The following is a 17,731-nucleotide window of genomic DNA, read 5'->3' as shown; positions in this document are numbered from 1 at the left end:
TTTTATGAAAATATTATAATATATTTATTGTAGCTTTAAACAAAATGTACTATTTTATATCGGTAAAACACAGCCATCCTGTTTTGGGGGGGGGGGGGGGGATTTATGCGTATTGCATGTCTAGGCATGTCGGTCAGCTAATGTCCGCGGCAGTGGGTAACGGGGCGTCAGCACAAGAGCTTTTGGAGTCGTGAGCGATAAGCCCATGAGAAGGAAGCAAACAATGAAACAAATGGCCGCCGGTTGACAAATTGTTGCAGGGTGACTGCAGAGTGACTGTAATATCTCGTTTAACCGCTGGTCCTGGATGTAAGAAGCAGACAGCCAGCAGTCCCATCCTGGCAGAAAGCACATTACCTCTATTAATTAATCTGTCTTGTTTGTGAATAGTATAAAATAATATATTTCTAATTTAAATAAAAGTCGATCTCTAGCACCACAAGTCTGGGGCTCTGGCATAGGCCCGGACGCCCCGCTGCAGGCCTCGGGTGTTGGGTAAAGTATCTGTCACGATCGGGGTGGTGCAGGCAGGCAGCTGGGTACAATCGGGAAAGAACACGTGGGTAAGCAGGGGGCGTGGCACACATGAGGAGCCGACGAGCAGGTCATGACAGAACCCCCCCTCCAAAGGCGCGCTTCACCGGGCGTGCCAGGGAGGAGGCGACAGACGGGACACGGGAACCGGGACCTGGAGCAAAAAAAAACAGAACCATCAACGAGAGACGGGAAACAGGACCGATGCACAAAACAGGGCAAGCGACAGGACGCGAGACAGGAGCTGACAAAGGACAGGGAAGGCAGAAAGACAAAGCAGGAAAGGGGACATAGCGGGAACAGGAGGAACAAAAGGAAGAAGGGACAGAGGCAGGGAAGAAGGCGGGGGAACAGGGGAAAACCCGAGGGAGCCCCAGCGGGCGATGGGAGGCGGCCGGAGGGGCCGCAGCGGGCCGGGAGGCCGGAGCCGGAGGGGACCCCGGAGGGGCAGAGGAGGCACAGGAGCGGGTGGACCAGCAGGCGATAGCGGAGCCGCCGTCGGGGAGCCCGCAGGCGACCGACCAGGCACCGGAGGTGGGAGCGAGGCAGGGCGACGAGGCCGCGGAGGGGGACCCGCAGGCGACAGCCGACCCAGAGGGCCAGGACCCGCAGGCGCCAACCGAGCCCTAGCGCAGGCGAGGGAGGGCGAGCCAGGGGGCAGGGCGGGTGGGACCCCAGTCCGACGTCTGTGTCCCCTTCCCTTGCGGGACACAGACAAAACGGCCCTCGATCGGGGTCACTGAAGGCAAAGTCACTAGGGCAGGCAGTGGAAGGGGCGCCTGCCCGGAAGCTGCAGGTTGCTGCAGGGGGGGGCGCCTGCCCGGGAGCTGCAGGTTGCTGCAGGGGGGGCGCCTGCCCGGGAGCTGCAGGCTGTAGGAGCGGCAGAGAGGGCGCCTTGGGCGTGGTCTCCGCAGGCAGCCGCGGCTGCACGGGATCGGGGTCCGCAGGCAGCGACGGCTGCACGGGAGCGGGGTCCATAGGTAGCGGTGGCTGCACGGGATCGGGGTCCGCAGGCAGCTGCGGCTGCACGGGATCGGGGTCCGCAGGCAGCGGCCGCTGCACGGGATCGGGGTCCGCAGGCAGCGGCGGCTGCTCGGACTCGCAAGCCGCAGGTGGAGGAAGCTGCGCAGACGTAGCGGACAGCGGTGATGGCTGCTCCGGCTGCGCAGGTTGCAGAGGCGGGAGCTGCGCTGACAGCGCAGGCAGAACTGGCAAGTCCTGGGAGGGGGAGACGGGCGCGATCCTCTTCGGGACCCGGGGCACTCGGGGGATCCAGTCCCTTACAGCCCTAAAACCTCCCCAATTTGCCAGTCGTTCGGGCCAGTAACTGTACTGGTCCAGGGGCGGTAGCTGCTCCGGGGGGATAGGCTCCAGCCCAGGGAACGTGAAGGGCTCATCCTCGTCGTCGTCGCTGGGAACCCAGAGCCTCGCTAGGGAGTAGGCTCCCAGGTAGAGCGGTTCTGGGTCAGAGCCCAGGACGAGCTCCTTTCTCTCGCCCTCCGCGAGAGGCCAGGGGTTGGCGAGGGAGCAGGCGTCCAGACTGATCGGCTCCTCCAGGTGCTTCCTTCTCCTCTGCTTCCTCCTTTTCTTACGGTCTGTCATTCTGTCACGATCGGGGTGGTGCAGGCAGGTGATCGTGCGGGTTAGCTGGTACGAAGCAGGCAAACAGGCAGGTATCGGGGCAAAACGGGGGTTTATTGGGGGAAACTAGGACTAGCGACTAGGGACAGACAGGAAACCATCACCAATACTACAGCTAACAACAATGACAGACAAAGGACTCAGGTAAGATACGGACTGAAATACACAGGACTGATTGAAAATAATCAGACACAGCTGGGTACGATCAGGAAAGAACACGTGGGTAAGCAGGGGGCATGACACACATGAGGAGCCGACAAGCAGGTCATGACAGTATCTAACTACAATTGTTTAATCAGCGGGATAAAGTGCCATAATGGATGTATGACAAATTAGTATAAATTTTAAATCAATAAGATTTAATGAATAAAACAATTTAGTTGTATTTTATTAGTTTTATTTTAAGTAAGATGCTCCCAGTTTATTATTAATTTAATAGCTGTAGGAGTTAGTGAGGGAGCAGCATGGTGGTGCAGTGGTTAGCACTGTTGCCTCACACCTCTGGGTCCCGGGTTCGAGTCTCCGCCTGGGTCACATGTGTGTGGAGTTTCCATGTCGTCGTGGGGTTTCCTCCGGGTACTCCGGTTTCCCCCCACAGTGCAAAAACATGCTGAGGCTAATTGGAGTTGCTAAATTGCCCGTAGGTGTGCATGCGTGAGTGAATGGTGTGTGAGTGTGCCCTACGATGGGCTCGCCACCCATCCTAGGTTGTTCCCTGCCTCGTGCCCATTGCTCCCGGGATAGGCTCCGGACCCCCCGCGACCCAGTAGGATAAGTGGTTTGGAAAATGGATGGATGGATGATTCACATGCAGATTTAAATCAATTACTTACGTTTAACAGTAATATGAACTGGAATCTGCAGGATTCCAGCAGCACACCAATACCAGCCAGTGTCCTTCCTCTTCAGCCCACTCATTGTCACAATGAAGGTTTTATTTTCTGTGTCATCCCTGATCAGGACAGGCCTCCCATCCAAACTCCCAGATCTCTCTGATGCACAGGAGCCCCCAATCTTACACCACATCCTATGTCTTCTGTTGTTTCCATAGTAACACTGAACACTGACACTGTCTCCATCCACACCCGTCACCTCCTGTTTCTCCACTGACAGCCCTGGAGGACCTGAACACACAGATAAAACACTCAAAGATTTGCATAGCAATGAAATGTTTATGAATATCAGCCCATTACAACATGCATATGTAAATGTTTGTCAAATAAACTGACATTTCTTAACATATTACTTATCATATTTAACCCCATGTAGTCGTCCATTTAAACTGTCACTTGTTATTTCTTCCAAGTCTCGTTTATCACATTGAATGAAAATAAAATGCAGATTTTTATAATATTAAAGCATCTTTTCCTTTAATATTTCTGTTAATGTCCTTCCTTTCTGGCTAAATGACATGTTACATACTGTGCATTTCATTACCATCAATGACTGACAGGTTAACCCGATCTCCAACATCTGAGGCTCCACTATGCTTCACACCACACCAGTACCGATCGGAGTCCTCAGCTGTGAGATTGTTGATGGTCACAGTGAAGACTCGCTGGTCAGGATCATCTCTGACTGACACTTTACCCTCCTGTGGAGAGTCAGTGTGTACTATGGGAGTACATGACCTCACATTATACCCTCTGCACCAGTATTTCACATGAGTTTTATATCTGTCACCATATAAACATGGGATGGTGACAGATCCTCCTCTCTGTACAGACACCCGTCTCAGTGTGGACACACTTGCAGGAACAGTATGAAAATTACCAGGCTGATTAACTCTCTCTCCCTATTACACCATTTATGCACAAATTAATAAAAAGGTAGAATATTAAACAAAGAATATTAAAATCTGCTTTGCTAATGGCACGGTGATGTAGTGCTTAGTGCTGTTGCCTCACACATCTGCAAATGTCCCCACAATGTAATAAAAACCTGTCATTTTGACGTTGTGGGGACCATTTTTTCAGTCCCCATAAGGAGAAATTGAGTTCTCTAAAAATATGTGACTGCAATAAAAAAAACTAAAAATGCCAAGAGTCTTGTATTTTGATTGATTACTTATGGTTAAGGTTAGGGCTGGGTAGGGGTTAAGGGTGTCATTGTCGGGATTAGGGTTGTGCCCATAGAAATGAATGGAGACTCCCCACAAAGATATGAGTACAGGTCTGTGTGTGTGTGTGTGTGTGTGTGTGTCTGTGTGTGCATGCCCTGCGACAGGTTGGTGTCCCATCCTAGGTTGTTCCTTGCATGGATGTATGGATTGATGGATGGATGTATGGATGGATGTATGGATGGATAGAAAGTTACACCCCTGAAGGGAGGTAAGAAGTGTGTCCTGATACAGCGTGTTGCCACACCCACCACACAATGACCCTCCTCAGGGATGAGAACCTGAGAGCAGCCGTACGGCAGGTGATACCTCAGCCCCACACTAGTTCGGATGGAATGGAACAGTGTGAAGTTTTCTCCGGTGGCTGGAGAGTCAATCCTGCCACCAAACCCCAAATTTCCCCCTGAAAGTTGCAGGACCCCTGATGTAGCCCATTTAAACTGATACTGTTACTTCTCTCTGATTGTATTTATCACATAAATGATAAATGTGCATATTTGGACCCTAATGTACAAAAATGCAGCTTATCATTGGCTGATTCATTCCTTGTATTTATTTTAATTCCATCCTTATTTACAAATAAAAACTTTACAGTCATTTTCAGCTCAAACAATGAACATTTGCATTCATACTTATATAGAAATATATGTACGAAAAGGGTCTGATCAGATATTTTGTACAGACATCTTACCTTCAGTGACTGACAGGTAAACCCGATCTCCAACATCTGAAGCTCCACTAATATTTACAAAGCATGAGTACCAACCAGAGTCCCCAGCTGTCAGATTGTTCATGGTCACAGTGAAGACTCGCTGGTCAGGATCATCTCTGATTGACACGTTACCCTCCTGTCGAGAGTCAGTGTGTACTATGGGAGTACATGACTTCCAATAACTCCCTTTACACCAGGATTTCACATGTGCCTTATATCTGTCATCATAGAAACATGGGATGGTGACAGATCCTCCTCTCTGTACAGTCACCCATCCAACTGTGGACACACTGTCAGCACCTGCAGGGAGAACAACCAACTGAATTCACATTTTCCACATCGCAGTATCTCTAAGTAACTGTATAATGTTTGTATAATGCTTGGATTAGGGTCACATTCGTTTATTAGAACCACGGGGATGTTTAAAAGACAAAGACTGTCATTTTGTCACAAGAACAAGGGAGAGACACAGGAAAACAAAACAGGTGTCGGATCTTGGGAAGGGCTACAGCGGGATGTGGGATCGGGAATCTGAGTCTGGGAGTGTGTTCTAGGGTCTGAGAGGAAAACCAGGACCTTAAATCACTGGTAATAAGGCACAGGGGAGGTGAATGAATGGGCTTGTCACTGTGGGACGACCACACCCCTGTGACACTAAGGCTTCATTTGTAAACTTAATTCTGTGGTATTTGACTTAAGAATGAGATACAGAAAGTATTTAAATGTATTTTAGTTCAGCCATCCATCTTCCACATGCTTATCCAGTACAGGGTCAGTACAGTACAGCGAGTGTGGAGCTGATCTGAGGCAGCACAGAGCACAAGACAGGGGAACACCCAGGACAGGATGCCAGTCTGTCACAGGGCAAACACTCACACACAGTCACTACACTGAAAAAAAGGGAAATCAGGGGTCTTTGGATTTACTATAATAAATTTAATTCATTCTGCCCAATAAGTTCATGTCCACTCTGTGAACATAAATTAATCAAGTTTATTTTACATGTTTAGAATAATGATGGTGCTAGATTTCATCACGTTGACTGAAAATGTCTTAATGGAAAAACTAATAATTAAGTTTGTTCACCACCGGAAGTTGAATGTTTGTAAAAAGGCGCCAGAAAGCCCTACTACTTGGTTAACGACAGGTGGCGATGATGCAGCTGGCGGACATAGACCTGATTGCGCCATTCAAAAACACAGAAGAAGAAGAAATATTGCGCCTTTTTTGAGCTAGAAGCCGCCAAAACCTCAGGACGTTCAATTACGAAAAGGTCCTTCGAGATTGTTTTACGAAACAAGTAAGCAAACCAAACTAATCTCTTGTTTGCTAGGTGGGTGATATGTTCAGCACATTTATTTTACATTTTCAACATTTCATTCATGTGCTGTACCGAGCTAGCTAGTGAGAACCCGGTCTGAAAACCGTTAAAAAAGTTTTCTGTATTTTTGTAAGAGTTTGTAAAGTAGCCGCCAGCTGTCAATAAACAGATATTTCGAAAGTTTTAATTAAGTTTTCTTTGTAAATAAGATGTTGGGAGACGAAGTGCTGGTTTTTCACACGAGCTGGTTGGGAGTGACGAGACGAGGAAATACTTAGACTGGCGCCCCTCCTGCTATTGCTTCTCGTGAATGGTAGAGTGTAATATGCCAGTTGAGATGGATAGCTTACCCTTTAGATGATCTAGCTAAGTTTTCCAAGCATTCATATTAAGGCTGCACGATATTGGTATAAATCACATCGCGATGTTTATTCTTTCTGCAATATATATCGCGATATTAAAATTCATGATTTCATGAAATCTAATTAGTTGAATAGCTGTATTTGAATAATTAATCATTCTACAAAGATTAAGATGATTTTGCTCCAAATTAATGCCAATTATAATAACTTAATCATTGCCCTTTTTAAAATTATACTTGTATCTAAAATTAGGGATTAAAACAGAGGGCAGGGGCAGAGAATAAACTCCAGATTGCAGTCAAATCGGACATTTACTTCTATTCTTGTAGTGCGCGAGATCTGCCTGCGGTGGCCGATCTCGCAGCGTTGGCGTTTTTCGTGGTATTTTATTGTATTATTCACTTTTTATTTACCAAGTAAATTAACTGAAAACCAGCTTTCACTGCTTCGCATTCTTTTCTGGAAAAATATCAGATAACCCAGCGGAACTTCCTGGGATACAATCGTGACACATGTCATCTTATATTAGTCTAAATTATATTAGACCAGGGGTCACCCGCGAACGACTTGGAACCCGGAAGTGGGTCACCAGCAAGGCATTTCTAATAATAGTACAAATCACCATAGAGCTTAGGTTTTCTGCCCATTCGCGCAAGTTTAAATACCCCTTCCCCCTTCTCGTGCTAGTCGAAATACCTCTAACACTCTCCCCCCCAGCCCCCGCTCGCGGTCGCCCTTGGTATGGCTCAGTACCCGTGAAGTAGCTGTCAGTTTCGAAAAGGTTGGTGACCCCTGTATTGACAAACCTTTGTGGATTGTTTAAGAATAAGCACTTCGTGGCATTTGCTAGTTTAGCAAAAATATCAAAAGCGCTGGCGCGCTGCTTAATTTAATTTGCGTTACTTGACATCGCGCCTCCTGCGATATGACTATTGAACGTGTGTACATCGCGATGACGATGCTAAAACGATATATCGTGTAGCCCTAATTCATATCCAGTCCAAGAGCTTTAAAATTCAGCCTCAAAATATAGTGTTTATTCATAGAGACTGTGGTAAATCCACAATTACTGATTCACGATGACGTAATTATTATTTATTACATTTTCATCATAAAAAAAGATCGCTATCACTAAGAGACCTATATAATGACCTGCAAATATTGATAAAGCCATTTTTGTAAAAATTTATCAGAGATCTTAAAATTGACGGTAATGTCTAATGAGCAGTCAGATTAACAAATGAGCAGAAAAATCTATATCTGAACAGAATAACAATAATTCTGTATGGCTGGAGTAAAGTGACAATGTTTGTAATGCACTAAAACAGCTGAGTTGAAGTCGGTTTAGTGAGAATAGTGGGTAAATAGTAGCATAAATAACTGTACTTAGCCAGAAAAAAAACAGCTGGAGGAAGCATAAATGGTGTTTGCTGTGTGTTTGTATGCTTCAGGTTGATTACATGCAATAGAATTTGGGGAATGCTTGCTTTGACTATTCTGAATGAAATGTATGAATGCCAGAAGGGCGGCGCCACATTGAATTTCTTCATACATCTACATAATAAATATGCCATTTGCATTTATTAAACGCATTGTCACTCAGAATGTGTTACAACTGCACTGACTTTATTTGTATGTGGTCTCAGAATTAATTTATGTCAAATTTTTTATTTTGATTTTTTTTTTCCCTAGGCCCCATTATATTTTTCATCATATTCAAAGGCTCAGTAATGGTAAGTATCAATTCTTTTTGGTTTAATTTGTACTAATCTAGTATGCTTAATGAATATCTTCATCTCACATCAGAACTTTATCTCTTACAGACTTTGGCACCTCCTGTGTGGAGATGTAAGGGGTGCACACAAACTGTGTTAAGTAGATTAGAGCTTTTGAGTAACTACAAGTTGAAACATCCACATTTTGGACATAGTTCTCGTTTTCCATGTACATATCAGAACTGTCCATGCACATTTAAGTCTTGGAATGCCCTTATTGTCCACCAAAGTAAAATCCACTCTACAGGGGTCACTCACAAAGAGAAGGGAATATTAAGTTGCCACCTTTGTGCTTGTAGCAATTTAACATCGGAGAGAGATTATTTTTCTCATATTAATGCACATCTTAAAAGAAATGAGACCGTCACCTGCATGTTTTTAGGCTGTGACTTTAAAACAAATATCTATTGTACATTTAAATCGCACAAAAACAGAAAACACTGCCACCACACTTTAGCTGATTTTAAACCTAAAGTAGTTGCAACTGTAGAATGTCCTCCTGCATTGGAAGATTATAGTAAAGAGTGTGTAGGTCCAGAGCCAGATATTGCTGCTAATTCAATCCACCACTGTCCCACCAAAGATTTGCAGAAGATCATAGAGCAGACATTTGCTGCTGCTTTACTAAAGTTAGAGCATTTGGTTCATGTTCCAAGCAAAGCTGTTGATGAATTCTTGGGGGAACTTCATCATTTGATTTGTTTTGCAACTGCTCCTTTATCTTCTGACATAGTGAGTCGCATCTTTGATGAGAGAGACCTCCCTGTTAACGAAAGTATTATTAATGAGATTGTAAAGGCAATTTCTACTGACGGCCCTGTACAAAGCTCTATTCAGAAAGGAGTTCCTTTAAGTACGGCCTACCTGCGTAAGCAGTATTACAAGCAGAACTTCAGCATTGTAGAGCCTGTCGAATATTGTCTTAATGCAAAAAACAAACGTAGTTTTCAGTATGTCCCAATTTTGAAAACCTTGGAGCAGCTTTTAAGCAAAAGGGATATTGTTGATAATGTTAAGAATTATCAAAAGCAGCAGGAAACACATTCTGGAGTTTTTCAGTCCTCAAGAGATGGTTCCATATTTAAAGAAAATGGTTTTCTTGCCTGTGAAAAACCACGGATCATTGTAAATTTATATGTAGATGACTTTGAAACCTGCAATCCCCTTGGTACCTCGAGAAAAAAACATAAGCTTTGTGCTGTTTATTGGGTGTTGGCTAACTTGCCTCCGGGGTCTCACTCTTCACTATCATCTATCTATTTGGCAGTTTTGTGCAAAAGTGATGATGTTAAAACTTATGGTTATGAAAAAGTATTTGAGCCTCTTCTTCATGATCTAAAAATTCTGGAGGAGCAAGGTATTTTTGTCCCACTGTTGGGTGAGTCAGTCCAAGGGACAGTATTCAGTGTTGTGGCTGACAACCTGGGAGCACATAGTGTTGCAGGGTTTTTGCAGAGTTTTTCTGTAGAGTATTACTGCAGATTTTGCACGGGAAACAGATCTGATATTCAGTTATATTCTGTTGCATCCGGTACTTTCAGTCTAAGAACAAAGGAACTTTATCAAACCCATCTTACTCAAGCCCAAGAGTCAGGCACAAGTTTTTGTGGAGTGAAAAAGGAATGTGTTCACAAAAAATCTCTCTCATTTTCATGCCATTTTTGGCTATCCACCTGATCTTGCCCATGATGTTTTTGAGGGTATTATTCCAGTAGAGCTCGCTCACTGCTTAACAGTGTTGATATCTAAAAAGCTTTTCACACTAGCTGATCTGAATAATGCCTTACTGAAGTTTACATACAAATGGGCTAAGACAAATAAACCTCATGTCATCTCGCAAAGTTTCTCTAGTACAAAAACAGTGGGAGGGAATGCTCATGAAAACTGGAGCTTGCTCCGATTCTTGCCCTTTTTGGTTGGATCACATGTACCTGATGGTGAGCCTGCTTGGCTTGTTCTTATGGATCTGAAGGACATCACAGAGCTTATTGTGGCCCCTGTACATGATGATGACTCTTTGGCATTTTTAGAGTGTAAAATCACAGAGCATAGGATGCGATACCAAGAGCTGTTCCCAGACATCAAGCTGCTCCCGAAACACCATTTTTTGGAGCACTATCCACAAATGATAAGGCTGTTTGGTCCACTTGTCAGTCAGTGGACAATGCGATTTGAGGGCAAACACAGCTTTTTCAAGAAAGTTGTCAAACACACAAGTTGCTTTAAGAATGTGCCCCTCTCATTAGCCACAAAGCATCAGATGATGATTGCTTACCATCTGAGTGCACCATGTCTGAACAAGTCTAATCTAGAGGTCTCTGCTGTATCCACTTCACCTGTAGACTTGCTAAATGAGGAGATTGCACAGATCATCAGGCAAAAGTTCTCTGACAAACCAGAGGTTCACCTTACACAGTGTGTGACATACAAGGGCATTACCTATAGGAAGGGAATGATACTGGCTCATGGAGCAATGTGTGGATTGACTGAATTTAGTGAAATTTGTCAAATCTGCATTGTACATGACAATGTATTCTACATTGTGAAAAAGTTATGTGGTTGGTATCGAGAGCATTATAGAGCCTTTGACCTCAGCCCAGCACCCACAAGAACATTCAACCTTGTGACACTGAGTGAACTTAAGGACATTTATCCACTAAATGACTACAAGATTGGATCATCTCGCATGGTGACTTTGAAAAGGCATATTATTATAAAAGGTGGGATAGTAGTGAACAATTTGATGTTGTATTTTGCTTTTGATTTTGCTCATTTAAAAAAATTATTATAGGAGGAAGCAGCATGATGAACCTCACCTGCTACACAGTGTTTACTCAGAATTCATTCATCTTTTGATTTTCACTCACATTAGTTATTTGGAATAGCTTTTGTAATTGTAGTGCAAACATTGTATGAACAACTTGATTAACTTTTGGTTTCATAATAGATAATACAATTGTTTTTAGAAATGCTTATCTATAAATAATTGAAATGTGCCAAATCACTGGGTGTCTTCCTATTTGCTCCTTTTCATGTCTGTGTGCAGAGTAAACTGCTCTGAAGATGGGGACCCCTGTGATACTCAAGATCATCTTGTCTGATGGCAGCTCTCAGAGGTTGACTCTTCCATGTGGACTTCCTGCGTCTATTGATGACCTTATAGTTGAAGTGAAGACACAGTGTGGACTTGAGGGCCGTTTCAGACTTCAGTTCATGGATAACTTGTTTGGAAATGAGTTCCTTAATCTTACATCTGTTTCAGAAGTAGAAGACAGAGGTACTCTTAAAGTCATTGATATGTCAAGGCCCACTTCCACACAGCAGGAAGATACACCTGCTGTTTTCAATCCAGGCCAAACACCCAAAGTTCTCAGTCCTCCTTCTGTGCATGACTCTTCATCACTATCAAGTGGAACTGTGGATACAGATGTACTGTCATCCAGTGACTCTACAAGCTCTCGATCCTCTTGGCCCGATGTTTTTTATGTACCAAAATTCTCCTTTGATGCTGAAATTAAACTTCAGCAGGCAAATGTGGCTTACATTAAAAACGGCACAACACTTATTCCAGACCCCAAGTTGAAATCAACCATCCTTGATTCTTTGGTGCAGGAAATTGTACAGTATAAAGTCTATGTGAGAGATAAGGAAATGGAACAGGTAGCTCAGAGTCTTATCCAGAAACACCCCTGTTTAACTGAGAAGGGGTCTTGCACTGGATACGGGGGATGGAAAACTAGTTTGAAATATAAACTCTCAAACTACCGCACACACCTGAGAAAGCTGGGCTGCCCAGAGGTCACAGTTAACTCTTTAAAAAACAAACCTGCAGGAAATCGCAGTGCAGCCTTTGGTGTGAAAAAGGCCAAGAGAGCAGAGGTGAATTTTTGTCCTGCATACCCATGGACAGAAACTGTGGAAAGTCTGGAGGCCATGCAAAAAGCTCTTCTCTTGGATGTTAAGAAGAAGAATAACCGAGAGGTTGTGAAAGTCAAGATGGAAAGGACATTCGCTCACAGAAGACACGAAGTTGTTCGAGATGCACCAATGGTGGGAGATTTCATGGAAAGGTGGCCTGCTCTGTTTGAAGTCAATGAGGTCAGATTAATGTCATACCTATCAATTTATGATTTTTAGAATGTTTTTAACAAGTTAAAAATTTAAATAGTTTTACAACTGTCAATAAACTTCAAACTTCACTTTTATTTACTACATTTTCTATTCATTTTAAATTATGTATACTTTTTTTGTTTTCAGGTCAATGCAGAATTCAGGCGAATTACTACTGTCCCACTTCAGTCAAAATTTCTTTCCCAGCTTGACATGTATTCCGAGAAGCTGATGAGGCTCTTCCAAAAGAGAGGTGGCAAGCTAGGTGTTCAGCTCAAAATGGTTGTTGAACAATTGGCTAAGGTAAGTTGTTGAGAATACTGGGAAAAGAAATCTATATTTTGACTTTCTATTGGATATTATTAGCATCTTTTTGTTTCAGGTTTAGTCTAGTTTTGTTTACAGAACTCAATCGTTACATTAAAACTGCTTGTGAATACCTTTAGAAGTGCATGTAAATGAACCACTTCAGTCAGATTAGACATTTCAAGTACAAAACTGACAACTACAAAAACACAAATTAAAAATTAAGCTTGGTCATATGACGTGCTTCTCAAAATATAATTCTTCAAACCCAAAAGGTTGTGCTTCTGCTTTAACATGATTTCAGCTAATAAATCAGTGACAACACAAACACTTAAAAGCGGAAACACTGTATATGTGTGACTGTTGTCAACTGTCTTTGTTATATGATTCTACTTAAAAGCAAATTCTTTCCTTTCAGTGTGATGATGTAGATGCTGGACGAGAGTGCATCATTAAAGGGGTCTGTATCTATATGGGTGAAGATCCTGAAAGCCTTGTGCGAGAATATGTGGTATGTACAAGGGGATTTTTTTTTCTCATATTACATTTTCTTATTAAAATGTTCCTTGGTTTTTGCTTGTAATGAAATGTTCAAAATTCTAACTTTTCTGGTGGGAATTTCTCAATACAAGAAATGTTAAATAAATCACCAAGGATTTGATATTAGGTCTTAATCACATATTTTGTCTCTTCTAAAGTGCATGGATGGAGGAGCCATGGACGAGACCATTGAGGACACTACTATTGGTATTTATGTTATAAAAGAACATGTTTCAAATGAGGAAACAGATGATATTGGCATTATCCTTGAGGGGATCAAGGTTTTGAAGGATCTTGATAATGTAGCATTAGCTGTCGCTATGCTGTTTGGGCTGATATATGCCCTGAACCTAAGCTACCCTGCTGAGCTCCGCTACACCTTTGAGGTAATCCAGAACATTTTCATGGAACTGGATGGAAACACACTTTCCAACAAAGCACTTGCTTTGAAAAACGGGCTTCTAGAATGAACAAGTCAGCAACACTGCCAGCGACAAAAAAATCTACAATATAAATACATAACCCTGTCATCTACTATTTCTGTATTTAACATCCTGTATCACTGAGTTTCATTATTTTATAATTTTTGTCAGGAACTTTACATAGTGAATGGTGAGTTCACTTATCCTTATCTGACCTTTTTTTCTTTATGAATGTAACAAATGCACTACAGATGAGACTATATTTTTTGTTGCAGGTTCTACTGGTTAATTTAAACCTTTTCTCTGGCAACATTTTATGCAAGATTTGCATATGTAGTTTTTTCTTTAGTGACATTTATATGCAGGGTAGAATTTTTATGTCTTTTTTATTGTATTTTTGTTCATGCTGATGACAACCTGCTTTAAAGAGACTGTTTTCAGTACAGTTTTGCAAAAGTACTTTGTAATGTTATGCAGTTGGTCTTCAAAATGTACCATTCAACATTTTGCACTTTTTGTATTTGTAATTTATAGTAATTAGGGCTGGGTATTATGGCTAGTTTCCTGAAGCATCTCAGTTCTAAATCACAAAGTTTTAATTTCCAATTAGCTTTCCATGTAAGTCCATGGAAGCAGGCAGGTTACCGCAAGGCAAAGTTACAGGACGATCAAAGTGAAATTACATTATATATAAAAAAAGAATTACTACCTCAGTTTTCATTTTTTCTATAGGTCGTCATGTCGAAAAGGACCCAAAATGATCAGTGTTAGCAGACTGCTTGATTACTATAACTGAATTATCTAAACAGTATTTGTACAGGAATGGCTCTGTGCCAAGCATTTGATCCATATTACCGTGATCACAATAAGTGGCTTCCACTGTATGCAAGAATGTGTCATTTGTTAAACATCAAAAAGTATTCAAAATATCCAGGACCACATTATTGTAACTAGCAGCAGATCTCCATCATGATCTCCAAAGTGCAGCTGAGAGTGTGGGGAGGAGCAGGAGAGAGATCTCTACTCAGTTCCACTGTAATGAGTGACACTCACCTGTGAGCCCAGCAATGAGAAGAAACAGGAGCATCAGAGGATCCATACGTGTGTGTGTCACTGAGCCCAGATCTGTGGAGACTGACACTCACTTCCTCATCCTCTGTACCTTCACTGTCTCTGTCGTTTCTAGTCTCACACACAGCAGGCAGAGTGAAGGGGGAGTGGACACTTTACACAGGAAGTGATAAAATCATAAGGCTGAATGTCTAGTGCTTCATCAAGTCATAACATTTCTGTTACTCAAGAACATAAACTATCAATGCATAGACTCCTTCAGTAATAAAATTAAAATTTCAGCCGGAGTAAAGAAGACTTCATGAACGACAGTATCCAGTTAATATCCATTAATATTATCCATCCATGCATCCATCTTCTATACCCACTTGTCCTGTGCAGGGTCATGAGGGTCCACAGCCTATCTGGGAAGCTATGGCCATAAGGCAGGGAATAACCCAGGATGGGGCACCAACCCATTGCAGGGCAAACACACCATTCACACACATGCACACCTACAGACAATATGGTAACTCCAACTCACCTCAGCATGTTTTTGGACTGTGGGGTGAAACAGGAGAACCCAGAGGAAACCCCATACCGACATGGGGCGAACATGCAAGTGCAGGGGAAATATTTAAAAAATTTAAGTCAGTTTGCTTGGTTTCCTGTGTCATTCATGTAACTCACAGCTATTTTCTGCAGAAACAAAAATAAAATGTGAAATGAAGAGCTGAGAGGGAGAGACACTGCAGAAAACAGTGAGGGCCAGTACATACTGTCAGAGGTTATAATCTTTACGATGTGTGTTTGTCCACTGATGCATTTTCTGTGTATTTCTTATCAGTTAAAAGGAAAACATTGTTGATGTTGTCTTTGTTCTGTTGTTTACAGCAACAGATATTTTAAGAATATTTGAAATCTTATTTTAGCAACATAAAACAACTGATAGTTGGTCTTTACAAAATATCATTTTAGCTCACAGGGTAGCTTCATTAGTTGTAGTCAGTATGGTTTGAAACTACCACAGCACTTTTTATGCCGCAAATTTTAGGTTCATAATGGAATAATATAGACTTGTCTTAAGATCTCTTGCATGCATAATTAAAAAAAGTAAAAAAATAATAAAAAGAAAGATCTCTGGCATGAGTGCGAGAGTCAGAGAGCGTGTGTCACACCACATACGTTAGAATTGGCAGCCCTGCATATTTCTCTTATGCACGAGTATAAAGTAGCTGACATATTTTCAGTTACTTGAGGTGAGACTGTGCTGCATACAGAGGGTCTATCCTCAGGCCTTTGTTTCAGTCCTTATTATTTATTATACAGTTTTTAAAGTGCCACTGCATTAGGTCCTTTTAATTTCTGTGGATCAATACGAAAACAAGAGGCCCAGTAGGATCGCCTCTGTGGGTGTACTCACTGTGACTTAGTATGACTGCCTCTCAGATCAGCGCACACATTGCACTTAAAGTTTCAGGCCTGAACACGCTTTCGTTATCACCGTGCTACTTTCTGTGTTGTGCTTTTCTGTTTCCTGCGTTGTCTTTTGTGTTGAAGAACAGCACTACTGCACAGAATATCGGAGCTCATGATTGTCCTTATTTTGCGATTTATCTGGGGTTGTCTTGCGTGCATTGACACACAGCCCTCATAGATTTATCCAGTAAGCAACTAAGCGAATACAATTGAATCGTGCTGCACATATAAGAAGGTAGCCCCGTATTTTAACAGATATCTCGGACTTCTTGTATTTTGCATCTAGTTGTTCCTGGATACTGTAGTCCGTCAAAATTTCCAGCAAACTCTGCACCTCTGCCGTACACCAAAGTATTTCATTTGCCGCAATATTTGTTACGTTTGTCGCTACTTGTCAGTACGAGCTGCAGCACGCGCATTCTCTGTCATTTGCACGCTCTGCCTCTGACGTCACGCGCACCCTGCAAACGACCCGGAAGACGAGGATCCGGGAGGCTGCAGCGAATATGGTGTTGTTAAGGTTATTATTTACCGTATTGGCGTGTATATTTCAAATTTTATTATGTGGTTTACATTTGTAATGGCTCGGACTAAATGTTGCAATGTCAAGTATGCTAGTAACTGATTTTCTTGACATCTCAGTTAAACTTTGGAGTTATGGTAGCTGTTACCTAGTTAGCTAATGGTAGCTTATACGGCGTAAATTAGACACGTTTCCCCTTATTGCAGAGCTTCTCCAGTGAGCCAGCTAACGTTAGCTTGTAATTTTTAAAGTTTCTAATTTGTACAATTTGTAGGTGTCCGAACGCTAAAGCGTGTGGGTTTGAATCCCCTTGCAGAGACCGTTGCTGAACGTGTTCCTTTTTTGTGCTTTTACAGACGCTCCCCTCCAAATACTGAGCAGGTTCTGTGCCCATACCGATTTCTTAAAGAAATGATTGACCACAGAAAGTTTGTCATGTCCTGCTGTTTGTTTGCTTTTCATTTTGTCTCTTGTGAATTTTTGTTTTTTTATAGGCCAACATATTTTATTTTATTATGAACCCCTTTGCTACTTGTGTAAAACAATAAACATTTGAAAAATTATTTGAGGTTCTTTGTTGCTTTTTCTCATCCATCTTTAAGTCCTGTTTGGTACATCATGACATTTGTAAGTTGTATTACATATAAAAGTTCACACAGTCATAGGGGTATTAATAATCCATCCATCCATTTTCCAAACTGCTTATCCTACTGGGTTGCAGGGAGCCTATACCAGAAGCCATGGGCACAAGGCAGGGAACAACCCAGGATGGGGGGCCAGCCTATTGCAGGGCACACTCACACACCATTCACTCGCACACACACGCATGGTCAATTT

General features: G+C 42.5%; 1 protein-coding gene across 1 annotated transcript; it reads right to left on the bottom strand.

Moving 5' to 3' along the window:
* Positions 1 to 427: 427 nt before the first annotated feature.
* LOC125739745 (polymeric immunoglobulin receptor-like) lies at positions 428 to 16,777 on the bottom strand. The gene is made up of 7 exons (XM_049010205.1): positions 16,316 to 16,777; positions 15,437 to 15,591; positions 14,896 to 15,024; positions 4,986 to 5,306; positions 3,613 to 3,769; positions 3,009 to 3,299; positions 428 to 688 (listed from the first exon to the last, which is right to left on the bottom strand). Exons 4-7 carry the CDS (start codon positions 5,019 to 5,021, stop codon positions 606 to 608), a joined length of 567 nt encoding a protein of 188 aa, XP_048866162.1. The 5' UTR covers positions 5,022 to 5,306; positions 14,896 to 15,024; positions 15,437 to 15,591; positions 16,316 to 16,777; the 3' UTR covers positions 428 to 605.
* Positions 16,778 to 17,731: the final 954 nt, after the last annotated feature.

This window comes from Brienomyrus brachyistius, chromosome 4 (genome assembly GCF_023856365.1).
Source record: "Brienomyrus brachyistius isolate T26 chromosome 4, BBRACH_0.4, whole genome shotgun sequence".
NCBI classification, from domain to species: Eukaryota; Metazoa; Chordata; class Actinopteri; order Osteoglossiformes; family Mormyridae; genus Brienomyrus; species Brienomyrus brachyistius.
Note: the sequence above shows the minus strand (reverse complement) of the source record. Positions and strands in the feature narration are given on the sequence as shown.